This window comes from Macrosteles quadrilineatus, unplaced genomic scaffold (genome assembly GCF_028750875.1).
Source record: "Macrosteles quadrilineatus isolate MER2022 unplaced genomic scaffold, UCM_ALF_1.0 Scaffold_7__1_contigs__length_78375512, whole genome shotgun sequence".
In the NCBI taxonomy this organism is placed as follows: domain Eukaryota; kingdom Metazoa; phylum Arthropoda; class Insecta; order Hemiptera; family Cicadellidae; genus Macrosteles; species Macrosteles quadrilineatus.
In genome coordinates, this window is record NW_026542600.1 from 29464191 (window position 1) to 29483579 (window position 19389).

At 34.0% G+C, this 19389-nt stretch overlaps 1 protein-coding gene across 4 annotated transcripts in view; it reads left to right on the forward strand.

Annotated features, from left to right (window-relative positions):
* Positions 1 to 19389, forward strand: part of LOC128998322 (E3 ubiquitin-protein ligase HUWE1) — a 173687-nt gene that overhangs the window by 14533 nt on the left and 139765 nt on the right. For all 4 annotated transcript variants that reach the window (XM_054424414.1, XM_054424416.1, XM_054424415.1 and 1 more), the window contains exons 2-6: positions 5682 to 5789; positions 7043 to 7261; positions 9219 to 9458; positions 10284 to 10343; positions 15385 to 15552. In XM_054424414.1, coding sequence (XP_054280389.1) covers positions 5745 to 5789; positions 7043 to 7261; positions 9219 to 9458; positions 10284 to 10343; positions 15385 to 15552 — 732 coding nt within the window. In that variant the 5' untranslated portion in view covers positions 5682 to 5744. The remainder of the gene's footprint in view (positions 1 to 5681; positions 5790 to 7042; positions 7262 to 9218; positions 9459 to 10283; positions 10344 to 15384; positions 15553 to 19389) is intronic.

The following is a 19389-nucleotide window of genomic DNA, read 5'->3' on the forward strand; positions in this document are numbered from 1 at the left end:
AAAAAGGCATGTAAACTTCACTTTGTTGGCCAGATAATAGGCCTAAGTATTGATTATCATAATAAGGTTTGTGAGGTCCAATTTATTAGAAAAGTAACCGACACAGAAGAAGTTTTTAAGTGGCTGGATTAGGCCTACGTTGATGAAGACCATGTTCCATATGATGACATCATAAACATTTTAAGTGAGCCTTCCCTGAACAGAAGAGGACATGTTGTGTTCTTAAACACAAGTTCCAGGGACTAAACATCCAATAAAATCACGAGCATCGTACAGCAGACCAGACGTCTGAAAGGGAGTTGCGACCCTTGCTTCTGGAGCACTTTCACGGCTATGACAAAATACAATACAAGACGTACTTACATACTATCACTAATTTTTTCCTTAAATTCTAGTCTTTTATACACTAAAAACTGGTTTTGTTGGCACATTAATTCTTTGTTTTAGGTTGGATATGATTTTTTTTTGTAAACCTCTGTAAAGTTCGGAAATCTCGGAAAAGCATTTTAAAAAACCTGTCGTAGATCAAAAACTATAAAAAGTAGAACAACCAGAGACATACCAAAATAATCATAATAAACCCAGCTTTCAATAGAAGTATCAAAGTAACCCCTTTAACCAGTGGTTACATTGTGACAAGGCATTAAAGTTCATTATACAAAGTAGGCCCCCATAGCGGGGCTACTTTGATAGCCACCATTTTTTTAAATTTTTTGCCAAAGTATTTAATGTAGATTTTTTTCAAATGTAGCACTCAAAAGAACCAACTGAAATGCACAATTTGGGATTTTTCTCATGGTCCTATCTCTTAAAACAAAAAAGTTACAGCCAAAAATCAAAAAAAGTTTTACAAAGTAGCCCCGTTTGACAGTACCCCTTTAATACGGTTAGCAAGAAAAGTGGCATAACCCTACACTTGAAGTCATTGGTTCTACAGGGTGTCCCAGAACTCTCTACCAATATTTTAGGGCATTGTTCCTGAGTAAGAAACGTATCTAAATATCATATTTAAATTGTCCGGAAATCCTTAGTTATTCACACAGCCACCATTTTGTTTGATAAATTTGAAATTTTTTTATAATTTTGTTGTAGCTTTGCTTAGTTGTCATAAATGTTTGTGCGAAGTTTCAATTTTGTATCTTAAACTACATTATAGAAAAAAAATTAGTGAAAAAAAGTTGTGGCTGTGTGAGTTACTAAGGACTTCCGTACAATTTAAATATGATATTTAGATATGTTTCTTACTCACGTACAAAACCCTAAAATGTAACTAATGTTAATTACCTATTTTAATCCCTTAATCTAATCAAAATCATTTAGATCCTAACTATGGTAAGTTCAAAACCTAGATCTGATAATAGTCTGGTTGCCGGTCAAAAAACCTGGAAGTAAGGTCCACCCGAAGATTTATGGTGTTTTCTGTTTCTTCAAGACCTACATAACTAAAATCTGCAAGGTGCCACTTTGTCACCCTTGAGCAAATTGAAATATTCAAGATGGCGGCCAAGATGGCTTAAAAACTGTATATTTGCTGTATCTTTCCCTATAGAAGAGACAGGATAATAATTTTTGTGTCTAATTTTATGTTTTAAGGGTCAGAGAATACCAATTATTGATTATCATAGTAATAAAATACCCCCGCCACAGCAAACCTGCCGACTAAGCGAATTTCCAGTTGCCTGAATTGATTTTCAATTAAATGTATTTAATTAACATTAATTTTTATGAGTACTTAGGCTTGCTGCTACAGGGAGGGTAAAAAAGTGTTTTTTTTGTGAAATATTAATAAATTAGTATAAAATAAATAAATTTACCAATTTCGATCAAAATATATCCTAATATGAAAAATATATAAAATATAATCAAGAATAACATGTGAATTTTAAAATAACAATTATTTGTATTTTCTCTGTAACTAATAATGGTACAAATACACTTTGATATACTAAATTATTTGTTCTTTTAAGCTCTTTAAGAAGGTTTGAAGAGAAATTGGAAAATTTTGCGTTTAGAGGGTCAAAAATTAGAAAAACAAATTTTTACCCCATAAAACCCCACGTAAAACCCCGTTCCCATGGTCCGATCATGCTGGTTCGGTTTACTAATCCTGTATATCTGCTGTATCTTTCCCTATAGAAGAGACAGGATAATCATTTTGTGCCTAGTTTGATGTTTTAATTAGAAAATTACCCAAAATTATAAATCAATATAAGTTTTTAATAAATTTCCACATTAATTTGTTGCCAAGTTACCTTATCAACAATGTTTTCAAGTATTTACTTGACTTAAAACATAATATCTATGGTTTCTGAGGATAAGTGCTACATTCAAACAGAACACAGTCATCAAATCAGTTAACTTACAAGCAGTTCTCCTAATTGATGCTTGTGCTGTACTGGGGACAGTGCATTATCCTTCTTCAGGAACAGTGAATGACTTTATCAACTGCTTTTTAAATTATAGTTTTCTTGAATTAAGAAAAAAACACTGTTCTTTAGGCTAGTCAAAATACGGTCCAACATCAAACTTAAGGTAAAAGAAATAAAATATATTTCTTCCCCATATATTCCAAAATATATGGGATTTTGTCAAAAAAGGTGTCAAGAATATTATACTAAAAATCAAGAAAATCCAAGTGGTGGAAAGCCGCCATTTTTGAAAAAACTTGCGCCATATTGGATTTATGTAAGCTTTTAGTAAAACATCAATTATTTGACAACTAATCGTCTTAACGATTTGCGGTTTGTCTTAATAGATTCCTCTTCAAGTTTACTTTAAGATAATAATAACCTTATACCATTTCATTATTGATTTATTTAAAATAGACAGCTTTAAATTGAAACAATAGCAAATTTCGAAGATTTTTTTTGTAAAACCTTTAAATGTTTGCAAATACAAACTCAGGTGATAAGAACATTCATATTTTGTGGCTCTTAAAAGAATCTGAATACAATTTTCAACAATTATCAACCTCATATCAGTTTGTATATTGCTTTGAAGATATATTATGGGATATATTGTTATTAGTCTTCAACTTGGAACGCTAGTCGTGACGCGGGCTGCACCACTACATCTAGTTCGATTAAAATACACTTTGAGGTGGGAAAAATTGCTTTGAGAACATTTAAAACATATTTTGGAATCATACATTCATACATATAGGGCAATGTATAAAAAGATCTGACAAAATCCTAGCATGAGAACACTGAACACTGTTTTTCATAATATGTTGGTGCAGACAAGCCTTGTATGGTTTTTGCACCTATTGTATAATATGCATGTATTCATTATAGTTCAATAAATAAATTGATTGATTGATTGTTTGATTGATTGAAAAAGTTGGGGTTTTGAAACATACCAAAATTCAATTTTTCATAATAGACAATTACATATATGTGTCCGTGAACACGATAACTTGAGTAATTTTTATACAATTTTGATGAAATTTGGTTTGAAGGTGTAAGGCAGGATAAACTTGAATGAGTTCGAGAACTAGCATGATCGGACCATGGGAACGGGGTTTTACGTGGGGTTTTATGGAGTAAAAATTGTTTTTTCTAATTTTTGACCCTCTAAACGCAAAATTTTCCAATTTCTCTTCAAACCTTCTTAAAGAGCTTAAAAAAGCAAATAATTTAGTATATCAAAGTGTTTTTGTACCATTATTAGATACGGAGAAAATTTAAATAATTGTTATTTTAAAATTCCTATGTTATTCTTATGGGGAATATTGTAAAATGTTGTAGTCTGCTTGTTTATGGATATATTTTGATCAAACTTGGTAAATTTATTTATTTTATACTAAGTTATTAATATTTCACAAAAAAAAAACACTTTTTTACCCTCCCTGTAGCAGCAAGCCTAAGTACTCATAAAAATTAATGTTAATTAAATACATTTAATTGAAAATCAATTCAGGCAACTGGAAATTCGCTTAGTCGGCAGGTTTGCTGTGGCGGGGGTCTTTTTATTACTAAGATAATCAATAATTGGTATTCTCTGACCCTTAAAACATAAAATTAGACACAAAAATTATTATCCTGTCTCTTCTATAGGAAAAGATACAGCAAATATACAGTTTTTAAGCCATCTTGGCCGCCATCTTGAATATTTCAATTTGCTCAAGGGTGACAAAGTGGCACCTTGCAGATTTTAGTTATGTAGGTCTTGAAGAAACAGAAAACACCATAAAACTTCGGGTGGACCTTACTTTCAGGTTTGGGTGAAAAATGCCTTTTGGCAACTAGACTATAACCCTGAAGTTTAATTTTGTCTTCTTATTTATTTATTTATTTAAGTGAAAAAAAAAATAGTTGGCATATCATAAATTTCAATAAGCTGCTTAAGCCTCACAAGGCATGTTTGCAACTTAAACTAAACTTTTTGTAACATACTTTCTTTATAATAGTTGCAAATGTTACAAAAGAACTTTTCTATTCAAAAGCAACATCATTGTCTTTATACTCATATTAAAATAGTTAATGGTAAATTAATTGTAAAACTCATTCCAATCTTTTTTTATTTTGAGCCACTGACTAATTCACCTCGTATAATGCTAACGTCTTGCAAGCTATGTGATGATTCATACTCTCAAAGTGCTAACTTGGCTACTGCAGTCCTGACACCGTAAGCAAAACTGAAAATAGGCAAACAATAGCAGGAATAGACTACACATGGCAACACTAAGATTAAATTTGACACAAATTATATTATTGACTAATATTGGTTTTATTACCTGTTGTCAGTTCCAAATTGTAACTTCCGTAGATGAACGACACATAAATAAATAATACTTTTGGTTGGATAGGCCTATCATGGGTACGAAACATTGTCGTTACACGACCGATATGTGTCGTGTGTTAAGTGTCATGTGTGTAAACTATCAACGAAGCTATACAAGCGGATTTTTTAATATACATTCCTGAACTGTATGCTTGACAATACCAGCTCGCCGAAACATGTAGCATCTATGGAAGTTACAATTTGGAACTGTCGACAGGTAATATAAAACCAACATTAGTCATTATCACATTTTCGGGCTACTACAATAAATTTTAATGGTACTATTGACACGTAGAACTTTACTTTATACATAATAGTTTATCTGATCTAAGACTAAGAAAGTATTAAACCCTTTACTCAGCCCAATAATTGTTTAACCTGTAGTCGGTGTTCTGCCACATATAATTGTTCCCTTTAAGAAAGATAGCACTTTGATCAGTGTAAACACCTGTTTAATTAACACAATATGATTGGTCAACAGTCACATCATGTTGTAAGCTAGAAATTTAAAATAAAATTAACTTTAACCCTTCAATTGTCAGCTTATGTTTCAGGGATGTATACTATAGTGATTGGTGTATAAAATCGAGTTTGCTATATACAGCTTCAAACTAGTTTTCTTTGATTTTATTTTAAAATTAATAAGGATGTCTTTAAAACACCTAGGCTTTCTGGCTTTTCTGATGAGCAAACACTGCCAACCAGACGATTCAATTGCTGCTCTAACTAAACACCAGAAGTTAACCGTACTAAAATGTTGTAACTAATGCCAGATAAAAAATGTTGGTAACTTCTCATCAATTACTTAATGAAACAGTCCCAGTCCCTTTCTGTAGACTGTATTTAGATGTATTGTAGGCCTAATTGCCAGGTGCTTGAAAATATTTTCCATGTTGCAGATAATGAAGAAATATTTGAAAATCCACAACTCAAAAAATTGCATATAAGTCTAAAGCACCAAAATGAAGATTGATAGAGGACGGATCAAGAAAAGCACCATTGAAGTTGTAAGTTAAAAATTTTATTACAGCATTATTAGTTTTTCCCCCTCAAAGGAATTGTTTACTGGGATAGGCTAGTATCTAAAAAACACATTGAGTTATATGGAAATTTGTTTAATGTGAGCGTTTAATTTAATGAAATGTGGGACAAAGTTATAAAATACATAATTTAAAGGTAATTTTCTAGTAAAATTCAGATCAAAAATACTTTTTTGATTCATAAAAATGACTTAAGCTGGGTTAGGAGTGTTAGTCTTGGCTATTTTTTCTATATCATTTTAAGAACCAATACTTCTCAAATTGGTACTTCTTGGGATTGGTATAGTAATAAAAAAGTCTTTTATTTATGCTGTTAGCATATGTTCTAGCGTCCACCACTAGGAGTTGCGTGTAGTTACGGCGCACACCACTGCAGTGTCTGCTGGTAGCATACGGCTCCTGCGCTCCTCGCCTGCAGTGGTGTGCGCCGTAACTACACAGCACTCCTAGCGGTGGGCACCAGAACCCTCCTTTGACAGTCTATACTTATTCTATTTGCCTATGGTACAACTATCTTAATCACTTAAGTTTTAGGGTTTTATTTTGTTGTGCCATTAAAAGAATAAAATAATTTTTGAATTTTAAAAAATACAAATAAGTGTTAAATTAAAATGCAAACTGTTATAGTTTTTTTTCCCAAAATCTTTTTGATTTATACTAAGTAAAAACATGGAATACAATAAGAAATGCAAATGAATATTATTAGAGTTCAATAGCTATGCCAGGGTAAGTTTTCTAAACCCAATTTGTTTCCAATTGCTTGAACAAGGCTTCATGAACTCCTATCTTCATGTTAATTAGACCTAGAAGATTGTATTTCTTTCAAATTCTTGCATTGTTGCTTAAAACTTAACAATTGCTTGTAAGACAGCTTGATAAATCAATTCACATCAATTAATTTTTGATACCCATCATTTTCATTTAACTGAAAAAAAACAAAAAAAAAAAACACCACACCACCTTATCACCTCTTATGTATCAGCAAACCTAAGCACTTATTAAAAAGAAAATAAATCTAAAAATTTTGAGGGAATATTTTTGTGAAAATCCAACCAGGTAAAAAATATGCTTAGTGTGCAGGTTTGCTGCGGCAGGGGTATTTTTTATTTGTAGCTGTTACTCAAGGTAGCCTGTTTATATAATGTAGGTATCTATCAAAACATATATTTATATATACATTTAGGCCTAACTCAATTTTCATGATCGCCTCATTTTTACAGCCTTCAGAGTGCAAAGCCTTGATTGACAAGTTAAGATCATGCTCTCGGCGAGAAATACTGGAGGAACTTAAAAAGATTGATACTTGGACTTTTGGAAAGTGTGAACTTTATCATTGGATAGATATCTTAGATCTGTGTGACTCAATATTGGAAAGTGCAACCACACGTGTGTCCCCCAAGAGCTGGCAGATAGCGTGCGATTTACCAGAAAATCATGAGGTAAGTGGATTCTGAAACACTAAAATTATGTAAGCTTATTTTTCTGTCGGAACACGCAACAACATACACTTCTTTTTGGCATGTTGACGGCAATTTGATAGGCTTTAACTAGAATTTAAGCTTGTACTTTAATTCCTAAGGCAATGGATTATGATTGTTATCGTTATTATGGATAAACATAGTCTACGAATAAGTTTTTTTCCCAATTGCTGATGTTCATAATTTAAACATTAGTCTATGTATGTATAAGCTTAACATTCTAGTAATTTTCAAATACATATCTATATGTCAACACCATGTAGTTAATACAAGAAATACGTATATTGAATATCACTTAATAGGAAATAATATGTAATTATTCCATTCTATGCAATATATATTCCAGCTTCATTTGATTTTGTTTGGAAAAGTGAACATGTGATAGTTTATGTGCTTGTATACTTACAACAAATTAGTTGTAGGCTTGTGTAGTTTTGTATTTTTATTGAAACTGATTATACTTTTAACACAGGCTCGTATAATTACTGTTCATTTGAAACACATTTGTTATCCTTTTGTTAATGCTTGATCTGTTGACTATCATAGCTGAGAGATTATGTAACATAATGGTAGTCCAGCTATTATAGCTATTTGGTCATCCTTTATACACAAGGAATCAGAGTTTGTCATACAAATTAAACCAAAGAAATGCTAAAGAAAGGAATTATTATAATGTCTCTCAGTAAGGTTTCTAATCTTTCTCATTGAGTTCAAAGTAAAACTGTGTGGTTGGGAGACTAAGGATCCTAGTTAACTAGAGGCTATATTCAAATCACTGTTTACATATTCAGTGACTCATTTTGCCTTGAATATGGACCTAGTTGGCCTATTCTGAATTATTTATTAATTAAGGACACGTTACATAAAAAATGTACTGTCTTGAGTTTGCAACATTTTATTTTGTTAAAACTAGTGAGGTAAATCATGATACAGTAGTAAGTTGTACAAATTGGCCTAGTCTGGACTTCTAAATGTCCAAATTTTTGATTCGACAGCAAAATCGTGAATATGTACAAAGCTCTGCGAATATGAAATAATATCTGCTCACACATTATATATTACACTATCAAGGTATTTATTAGTTTAAGTTCTCCAATTACATTATTTAACTCATCACATCTCATAATTTACCTCATTTTAAACACTTTTCCTTTGGCACATTTGGGGGAAATGCCTATTTCATCCTTACATCACAAAAAGCGCTGACAATCAAGAATGTTTTTGTTTAATTTTCATTATTTAGCTCATTTTGAACACTTCTTTCCTCTGGCACTTTTGGTAGTAGGCCTAACGCCTAACAATCAGCCTTCAAATTGCTAAGTTATAAACTAACCTGATCGCTCAAAATAACCTCAATTAAAAATGATCTCAATTAAAAATAACCTCAATTAAAAAAATGCCAACCTAAGCCTTGGTTGGTTAGAGTAACTTAACCTTAGAGTAGTATGACCTAAGTACTCAATATAGCCTTAATTATAAAATTAAGAGAAACAAAAATTCTAAGCAGGTCCAATGCTAGGTTAGGTGTGAAGGTGTTCCCCTCCAAGAGTGTCAAAGGAAAAATAAGTGTTCAGACTAGGCAAAATAATGAGAAGTATAGATTTGTTTTCTAAATTTGTTTGGAGGCCCTAAAATAAACCAATGTCCAGTAAAAATTTGTACTTCTGTAGAAGTTTAATAGCCAACCAAGAAATAACAAGTTGTTTCCAAACATGTTTTGGATGCTCACTTGCATAGTATTATTTGTCATAACTTGGTTACAATTGCAAAATTTTGGCACACCTCCAAAACTCTTTCGTATACGATAATTTGAAAGTCTACCACATAAATCTGGATGAGGGATAGTCTACTGTAAATAGTATTTCTTCAAGGAATTTCAATGCCAGATAGTATATTCTGATTGATTTGTATTATTTAGTCCAAAGAACTTCTGCTGTGGGTGTTGCACTTCACTACGCTGCTCATCGAACACTCTTTCTCACGTCACCTGTACAATTCCGTGGAACATCTGCTGACATTGCTGAGTTCCTGCGACCTCAATGTCGTTCTCGGAGTTCTCAATCTGCTTTACATGTTCTCCAAGAGGAGCAACTTCATAACCCGAATAAACCCTGAGATGCGCATAGCTTTACTGAAATGTCTCACCTATCTTGCAGAGGTAACAAACCTAGATGTAGTTGATACAATTGTTACAGTTCTCTATACCTCTGATTGGACTTTGGGGGGTTTTAATAACCCTTAAATTAAACAAAAACTATCTACTGTGTTGGTAGTTGACTCTTGAATAGTGCTAATTATGTGGTTGAGGTAATTCCATAGAATTAGAAGAGGAAATCAAACATTGTAACATTAATACATCACTATTTTTTTGTTATTTAGTACAGCCCAAGTTGATTATTTTAAGTACATTCATGTAACTCGAGTCTTAGGCCGTTGACATTGATAGGACAGCCCCTTTGCTGGCATAGAGCACATTCTTTACATGCCATTGTACTGTTCTTAAAATAAGTTTGATCTGTGATGTTTGGGTTAATTTATTCTTCCCTTGCTTAGTCTTTCATATTGAGTTTTAGGTTCTCTTGCAGCTCCCCAATTTTTTGCTTATGATTTACTTTAAAAAACGTACTTTCCCCAGTTGGTATTCACTTTGTAAGCCAAAGTAACCACTTACTGCCAACAGAATGAAAATAATCTTAGCTGTTTTTTTTATAAATTTAAATTACACTAGGTGTTATGCAAATTAATATTGTATTGTGAAGTTGTACACCAGAAAAAAGGGGTTGGGAAACACTGCCCTAACTAATTTACTAATGTAGCCTAACTCTACAAACTGCTGTGTAATTGGTTATTCAGAGTGTTCAGTTATTGAAGGATATCATTAGTCGTTAGTTTTAAAAGCATACCTTGCCTAATAGAGTTGAGTCAAAATTTACTTATTAAGTACATAGAATCAAATATAACATGTTAATGTTGTGGTTTTCAGAGTTGGGGAGGTCGCGAGAATGGCTTTGGACTTGCTGATTGTGTCCGGGAAGATGCACATGTAAGTAGCCTTGTGTTATTTTAAACATTTAATCTATTTTAATATAATATATTGTATGGGTTTCAGATGCCCCCGTAGGTTAGTTTTTGGCTAGTTTTTAGTTATAAATATTGTCTGTATGGTTAGGCAATGTCACAGTATTGTATATTACAACGTCAATAACCTCTATGGTTGGGCAATGTCACAGTACTGTATATTACGACGTCAATCAAATCAAATAAAATCATCCTTTATTCATTATGTACAATATATACATGAATAGTGTCAATTATTAAGAATACCAACATAAAAATAATATAATACATAAAATAACAATAACCTGCATGGTTAGGCAATGTCACAGTACTGTATATTCAAATTCAAATTCAAATTAAAATAATCTTTATTTGTAAGTAGCAAATAACATACATAAATAGTGTCAAAATACAGGTATGAAAAAGTATAACCAAGGGTTTCTTAAAATTATCAATGCATAAACTAACATTATTTCCTACAACTCATCTAAGGAAGCTTTGTTGATACATTCATATTAGTTTATTTATTTAAGAGGGAGGTTTAGAAATTCATCCAGTGAGTAAATTACCTTGTTAATTAAATAAACTTTCAGTTGTCTTTTAAATTTAATTGAATTTTTTTCTTTATTAATATTTTCTGGGATTAATCTTAAAAACTGTTCACCAACATATGTTGGTTTTTTTTCATAGAGCTTCAGTCTGTGCTGATTTTGCCTTATAGAGTTCTTTTTTCTAGTGTTATAATGATGTGTGGGTATGTGAGGGACATCAATAAGAATTTTGTTCTTTGCACACAAAATGACGTCAATATTACGATGTCAATAACCTCTATGGTTGGGCAATGTCACAGTACTGTATATTACGACGTCAATAACCTGTATGGTTAGGCAATGTCACAGTACTGTATATTACAACGTCAATAACCTGTATGGTTAGGCAATATCACAGTACTGTATATTACGACTAGGGATGTGTCGAATCCGGATCTCGAATCCACCGAATCTTAAGAAAAGATCGGGATTCGAGAATATATTTTTTTAGAATAGAATTATGAGGCGTATTACCATACAGGTTATTGACGTCGTAATATACAGTACTGTGACATTGACTAACCATAGAGGTTATTGACGTCGTAATATACAGTACTGTGACATTGCCCAACCATAGAAGTCATTAAAGTCGTAATATACCTACAGTACTGTGACATGGCCCAACCATCGAAGTTATTGACGTCGCAATATACAGTACTGTGACATTGCCCAACCATAGAGGTGGATTCGAGATCCGGATTCGTCACATCCCTAGTCGTAATACACAGTACTGTGACATTGCCCAACTATACAGGTTATTGACGTCTTAATATACAGTACTGTGACATTGCCTAACCATAGAGGTTATTGACGTCGTAATATACAGTACTGTGACATTGCCTAACCATATAGGTTATTGACGTTGTAATATACAGTACTGTGACATTTCCCAACTAATATCATCAACTAATAGTTTCATTTTAAGATTTGGATAAGTTTTAGTGTCCCCAAAAAATGAGGGATTATGGGCTCAACTGGAGATTACTCTATATTAACCTTTAAACATTACCAATTTAATTTTAAACTGTATGATTTAAATTGGCATTCTGTTAATTACATTTTTTTTAACAAGCCCTTACGACAGTGTGTATCTGGATCCGGATCCGAATTTTTCAAGATCCGGATCCGGTACCGACATTTTCTTGGATCCGCCCATCACTAATATGTATAGCAAATATTTAACTAAAAAGCATGATGTTGTCTAGTAAATTTTAAGCTGTTAAGTTAATTTAAATTGCAAATGGAGATTAAGATTATTAGGTTTTATAGATAACCGTTCTGCTAGCCAACTACAGCACATTCTCGACAAATATTTCCTGAACATTTGCTTCTTTCATAATTTGGTGGCAGGACAGGATAAAGGACTAATTTAATTTGATCATTTGAATCTTCTTAACTTATTAAAAGTGAGAATGTCCTACTTGCGTGAATGAAGTTAATCTAATTTATAATAACCACAATGCTGAAGAATGAGGCATCCTGTACATTTGTGTTGGTCTTGGTGAAAAATGTCTAGCTGAAAGACAGCTGTTAAACAAAACCCATCCAACAGTTTAGAACAGTTATCATGATAATGTGTCCTCAAGGTTAGCAACAGTCTATTTCTGATGAATTGTTTACAAACAATAAGCCTTATCTGAAACTGTTTGTTTGTAAATATTTCTTTATCTACTAAACAAATAATTTGACAAATGGTATTCATCTCTGTCATTCTTAAGTAACTTTATTAGTTCAAACTGGTGCCTATTTGTAGTTGAATACTGTTTCAAACATAAACTATGTGTATTATTTGTGTAAAGACATTTTGTTTTTACTCTTTTCAAATTTAGACTTGGCGTATTATTTGTGAAAAAGAAATTTTTTGCACTGATGAGCTTATAAATTGACTTCAAGGAGGGGAAACTTTTGTTTGGTTGGATCGGTTATTGACAGCTAAAATACTGTGATTCATTAACATTTATTATTACGTTATTATAATTTGTACGTGTCTTTTAAAATTGATTTTGGTTATCTCCTCCAGTTGTAGCAACACTCGTGATTATATTTTGCGGTCTCGGGAACTTTGTTGATCGTCTCTCGCTATTGCGGTAACACCCCGAGAGCACATCTTGTGGGTTGCCTTTCGGTTAACTGACAGTTTGGATAACCAGTCTACAGATAATCGATGATCTACAGTATTTCAATGAATAGGCTAAGATTTGGTTTACTTTTCCATAGGGATGGACGGGATTGAATTTTTAGTTCGGGACGGGACGGGACGGGATTTTTATTTCCTTCCCGATTTTCGGGACGGGACGGGACGGGATTTTTTTCTGTGCATAAAAAGAAAGTACTGTATTGCAGTTACCAAAAGAGACATACAAAATCAATTTTTACCATTTGTGGCACTGATCTATAAAAACCAAAAAATGGGTAACCTATAGAAACTTGTGACTCGCGGGTCACAGGGTGATCGTCTGTATGACTCACGGTCACGGCGCGATCGTCGTCATGACTTGCGGTCACGGCGCGATTGTCGGTATGACTTCGAGGTCACTGGGTTATCGTCGGTATGACTCCACGGTCACGGCGCGATCGTCGGTATGACTCGCGGTCACGGCGCGATCGTCAGCATGACTCGCGGTCAGGGCGCGATCGTCGTCATGACTCGCGGTCACGGCGCGATCATCGTCATGACTCGCGGTCACGGCGCGATCGTCGTCATGACTCGCGGTCACGGCGCGATCGTCGTCATGACTCGCGGTCACGGCGCGATCGTCAGTATGACTCCGCGGTCACGGCGCGATCGTCGGTAGGACTCCGCGGTCACGGTGCGATCTTCGGTAGGACTCCGCGGTCACGGCGTGATCGTCGGTATAACTCGCGGTCACGGCGCGATCGTCGGTAGGACTCCGCGGTCACGGCGCGATCGTCGGTAGGACTCCGCGGTCACGGCGCGATCGTCGGTATGACTCGCGGTCACGGCGCGGACGTCGGTAGGACTCCGCGGTCACGGCATAATCGTCGAAATGACTTCGTCTCCTGCGTTCGCGGACCTGTCGCTCGCAATAACGGCGTTATCGGCACTCGCGAAGCGGAAAAATCGCCGACGATCGGACCAAATCCCGTCCCGAAAAATTCCCGAGTCAAATGTAATCCCGTCCCGATAATCGGGAATATTTTTTTCCCGAAAAATTCCCGAAATTTCGGGACCCGTCCATCCCTACTTTTCCATTTAGAGAACAATTTATTGATAGTTTTATGTGTTTTGGATTTCTAATAGCCTAAATTGTTCCTATTTTTTATGAGCTTCTTTGAAAATTGAAAAAAAAGAAAAATTACCCTAGTTTTAGTAGGTTTACAAGCTTCTTCTTTAGAAAATTGAAATAAAAGAAAATTGTTCTTAAATCCTCATCCATACTTGGCGATTTGTCTCTGGAAAAATTGTCGGTCGACTGTATCCTTAGTGTTGCCTTTTGTTTCTGATGATATCTCCAGATAATCAGCTTACTACCAGCAGACAAGTATCTGTTTCTGGAGACAAGGAACAACAGTGATTTTTATTGCCCAAACAAATGGGAAACAAGGAGACAAGATACAACTCTTTTTGTCTCCTGCATGTGTGGATGTGTCTGGATATAGAAGACCAGATACAACCCAAAACCGCAGGTGTTCACCGTGGTTTTCAGGGCTAAAATTGTAGCCCTATAACGCGTACATGTTTTGTTATCTTTAGCCCAAAGAAAGATAACAGAACCTCAAAATCTGTAGGAGTCATTCTTGTTAAGTTTGAATCCTACTATCCTGCTATCTTCTAATTGAAAGTCTGATCAAAATCTTTGACCATAATAAGAACCTAGCTCAAGAATCTTGTGGGCTCACCATCGTCTCTTTCTTACATCGTTCATGTTTAAGAAGTTAAAGCACGCATAAGATAAAATCATGTCCTCTCTGGTCGCAATACCAACAAACAATGGCTGGCTAGTGTGGTCGCAAAAAAAAAAAAAAATTGGAAACTAGTACCTATCCGAAACTGTGTTGATTGGCTAGGTTGGTAGACGATTGTCCAACTTTCTGCCGACTCAGTCTCCGAATGTGGACTAGGTTTTAGTAAACCTTAGTAAAGTCTATACCAACAAACATTATTGACAATGTAAGTTATTAGCCTATTCAAAATTAAATCTAATTTTTTAACATGTTAAAATTGTGGATTTAACTACGGTGTTTGATTCTCAAATTCTAGAAGTTCTGAGGAGCTATTTGATTCTCAAATACTAGAAATGCTGAGAAACTATTTGATTCTCAATTGCTATTAAGTTCTGAGATGTCACCTATATCTCCTTTTGACGTTTCATATGACTACTAGTTCCTTGATTTAAATATAATTTTAATCTCTTTATATACAAGCTATGTACGTTTGTTTATGAAACATATTATTCAGTGATGAAATTGCCTTAGGTACCGCTCACGGCAACTACCCTGCATTACGAGTTTTACACTGAGGATCAAGGAGCAATGAGCCAGGCATCCTGTATCCATTTAGACAACGTTGACCAAATAAACAAGTTGCCTTCGGAGATCATGGACGGACTCATAGAAACATTTAATGTTCCAAAAGATGGACACGTAAGTATAATCCCGTTTCTCTAACATGCTAGGTAATTTTTTATATCCATTTCATTTTTTTAATGCATTTAATTTTAATACCAGGAGGTAATAAAATGGGAATTCCAATTATGTTTGAAAACTGTATTTTAGACTATCTACATAACAATATTTTCACGATTAAAAAAACCCCCTTACAACCAGTGGCGTAGCTGTAAAATGTCCAGTGTGGGAACACTCCCCATCGTCCAAGAACTGGCTAGCATATTTAATACATAAGACTATTGGAAAAAGCAGAGTGAGACACCGTTCCCAGCCCTCTTACAGTGCTTACAACCTGACAAAATACAATTACAAACTTATGATACATTATTCTGTAATCTGTAGCACCTGGAACAACAAAGTGATAAAATACTGATGGCTTGTGCAGTTAAACATTATTGGCAATAATAACAATAATAATAATAAACCTAAATGAATTTGATGACTGTCGAAACATTTTGTAATGACAACTACGTTATTTTATTCATAACACAGTTTTGAAAAAAAATCCCTCATAAAACATTTTCAATTTTTAAATGTTTCATCCAAAAGAAGGGTTCCAAGTTAAAATTGATCCCAACAGTAATGTTCAGTCTGTTGAAATCCTTTGTAAGCTATAAAATTAAAAAAGTTTCTATTTATTTTCTTTGTTATTAGTAGATTGAAATTCCTTTGTAAATCCAGTATTTCTCAGTACATGACTGCTGTGCATAACAACGTGCATAAAAAACTATTGGATGGGTCGATTGTCGATTCCATCAATTCTCAGTTTTGGAATCGCAATTGAGAATTGACCGCTCAAATTCGATTCTAATACCAATACCCGACTCGTCTTCGCACGTTCTGAATACTACTATTAGTGTCACAATAGCGCAAGGTGACCATGATGTGACCATGACGATGTCTACGTGATCGCAGTAAATTGACAAAATGTAGCCGCAATTGTGAGGGACTATATTGTTTCCGTTACTGCAGTGGTAGTCAGGGTTTTGTCGTGGTGCGGGAGACAATGACGATGTCTACACGACCTTCCAAAATGTTTTTAACATAATGGAATCGGGAATCAATTTCAAAGAATCAAAAATCAGAATAAAAAATTTGTGGAATTGACTAATCACTATAACAAACAACATTAAATAACAAATAAAATGAGAAAAATCAAACAACCAGCTGCAGTAACAACAACTCAATACCAATAACACGAAACTCTAAATAATCTAATAACAACCGTAGTACTGTAGTTGACTAATTCTCTCTCTCGTTTTAACTAAATTGAACAAAGGAATTAAGAGGTTGTACACTTTGGCCGAATTACGAGAAACTCCTCCCAAACTTTCCCCACTGTGAACTTTGCTTCATTTTCCCCCTTTAGGAAAGTGAAGCAGGACTCTTACATGGCAGAGTTTGCATTGAGATACCTTCTTCCGAAAGGAGAGCCTCTCAACAAGGTTTTTGTGACTCCTTTAAAACAAAAGCTTAGTGCACCATGCTCTTAGGAAGGGTACCTATAAAGATTCTTGCTCTTTTTAAACATTGTTTACATCAAATAAAATCAAATCATAATGTCATCATCAAATTCATACTATTCCACAAGTGTTCCACTCTTGCTAAAGTAATAGTAAAGATATAATAAACTAGACGTGTGCGGATATCTGAAAAATTTGATCGGATTCAGTCGGGTTTGGATGTTTGTATCCGAATAGGTTTGTCCATGATGTGGTAACCATGACAACTTAAGCCTGTGATTGGCCGATAAGTAAACATGGTCACTTGTTGAATGTGTGGTAGAAATTCAAGAAAGAATAAAAGAACAATGTGTAAGAATAACAACCTTTCTATATTGTTGTTATCTTTATCTTAGTTTTTCAAGTGTTGTTATCATCTTTAAGTTAATACTTTTTAGGGGTGTGCGATGCATCGAAAATGCATCGAAATTTCGATTCGATTCGATTCGATGCATCGAATCGCGATTCGATTCAGTGGTGGTCAAAAAACGATTCGATTCACGAGGGAGTCAGTATCCATATACGAAAAACGCCTGCAGAAAGTCAATGCAATACCCGCAATACAGGAGCGCGTTGCTGTTGCGTTTCCTTTACGAAGGCGTTCTTATTTAATACATTCTTTGCATTAAATATAGCTTTAATTGTTTTATATTTTTTTTCTTTTGACATTGCAAATGATTAGAGGTTTGTTTTTTGTCTTGATGTAAGCAGTGTGTGAAATATTTTACTACTGTGAACCTAGCCAAAACAAGGTAGGTTACTCCAAAATCATTTTAAAAATAAGTCTGAAAAATTGTTACTTAATACTTAACTAGTAAGATTAATGTTATAGACTGATTCATTTGGTATTTTTGTTAGGTGTCTGCCGGTCCCCGTCCCCGAATTTTTGTTGGGGCAAAAAAAAAAAAAGAATAATTTATTTCCAAAGAAACACTCTTATATTATTATATCTATTATTACAGAGGAATTAAAATGTTCAAATGAGAATTAAAAATTAAGTTGGCTCACGACCTTTAAGAATAAAGACACAACAGAGCAATTGCCGCACTGCCACTAGCCAGAGCCAGGTCTAGTCGTCTACTGATAAGAGTAACAAGACAAAAGCCGTGACGCAACACTAACAGTGCAAAGAAAACAAAGTCAAAAGAATAGAAAGACTATTTATCCAGACATACTAGTATAATCATTTATTGTTTATTCAATACCTAATTAAAAATATATTTTATTATTTTACATAATAAATTATAAACAAAAGAAATATCTGATATAGTGAACAGATCTGTATCTTGGTTAGATGGGGTTAAAAAAATATATTTCTAAGATCCAATACAATATTTACAACTCACAAATTACATTGAATTAATTTCTTTGAAAATAATCTCTAACAGTTTTGTGTTTTTGAATAAAGAAATATATTTCTTTGTCTCTACTTCCTTGTTTCATCACTTGCATTTTGTCAGCAATTGAAGCAACTGGGTAGCAACCGGGTGGTGTAAGAGGGGAGGGGGAGGGTCTATGACCTTGAATTCACACATCGTTGCCCGGGCCTGGCTGGTGAGACTGATTCATTGTTTTTGTTGACATACTACTACCCTTCCTTAAGAGAAAAAGGCCCTGCTGTTCCAAAAACATTGAGGGTAGTTTAAAAACATTGACCTGTGTTGCCAAGGGCACTAGGCTAGAAGATAGCATTTAACTTTCTTGTCTCTTGATTTAATATTATTTTAATCTTCTATATATTATTTAAGAGTTACTTTTCGGGTACCTAATTAGTTGTGATATTGTTTGGCTTTATTTTATGGATTTTTAATTCTTTTCATTCATTAGCTATTCAAATCAGTTGCTTTAGGATTTTAATCTCTTGCAGTAGGTCTATACTACTGTATGACATGATATGCATTTTTTAGTCCTTATTAATTATACCACAAACAATGTTTGTATGTTATTTACTGTTTTTGAGTTTTATAGGAAATTAGTTTACACAATATATTTTCTTCAATGAGTTCTCCACTTGACATGTTGCTTCTAGCCTATTACTATTTTAGGCCCTATAAAAATAATGCCTAGGTAAAGCTGTAGGCCTACTGATGCCAATAATAATTCTTTATTTATGATGATGTAACAAATAATGTAAGTGTGAGGTTATTATACTAAGGAGGTTAGGAGGCAGGGAATGAATGATCCATATTGCATGGTGGAAACATATTATTTTTATTTTCTTCTTGCTTGCAGTCCTGAAGCTGGTCCACAGGCCCTAAACTTGTGATATGTAAATTTATTTCTTAATGGTCTTTTTATATTAAGTTCCTTT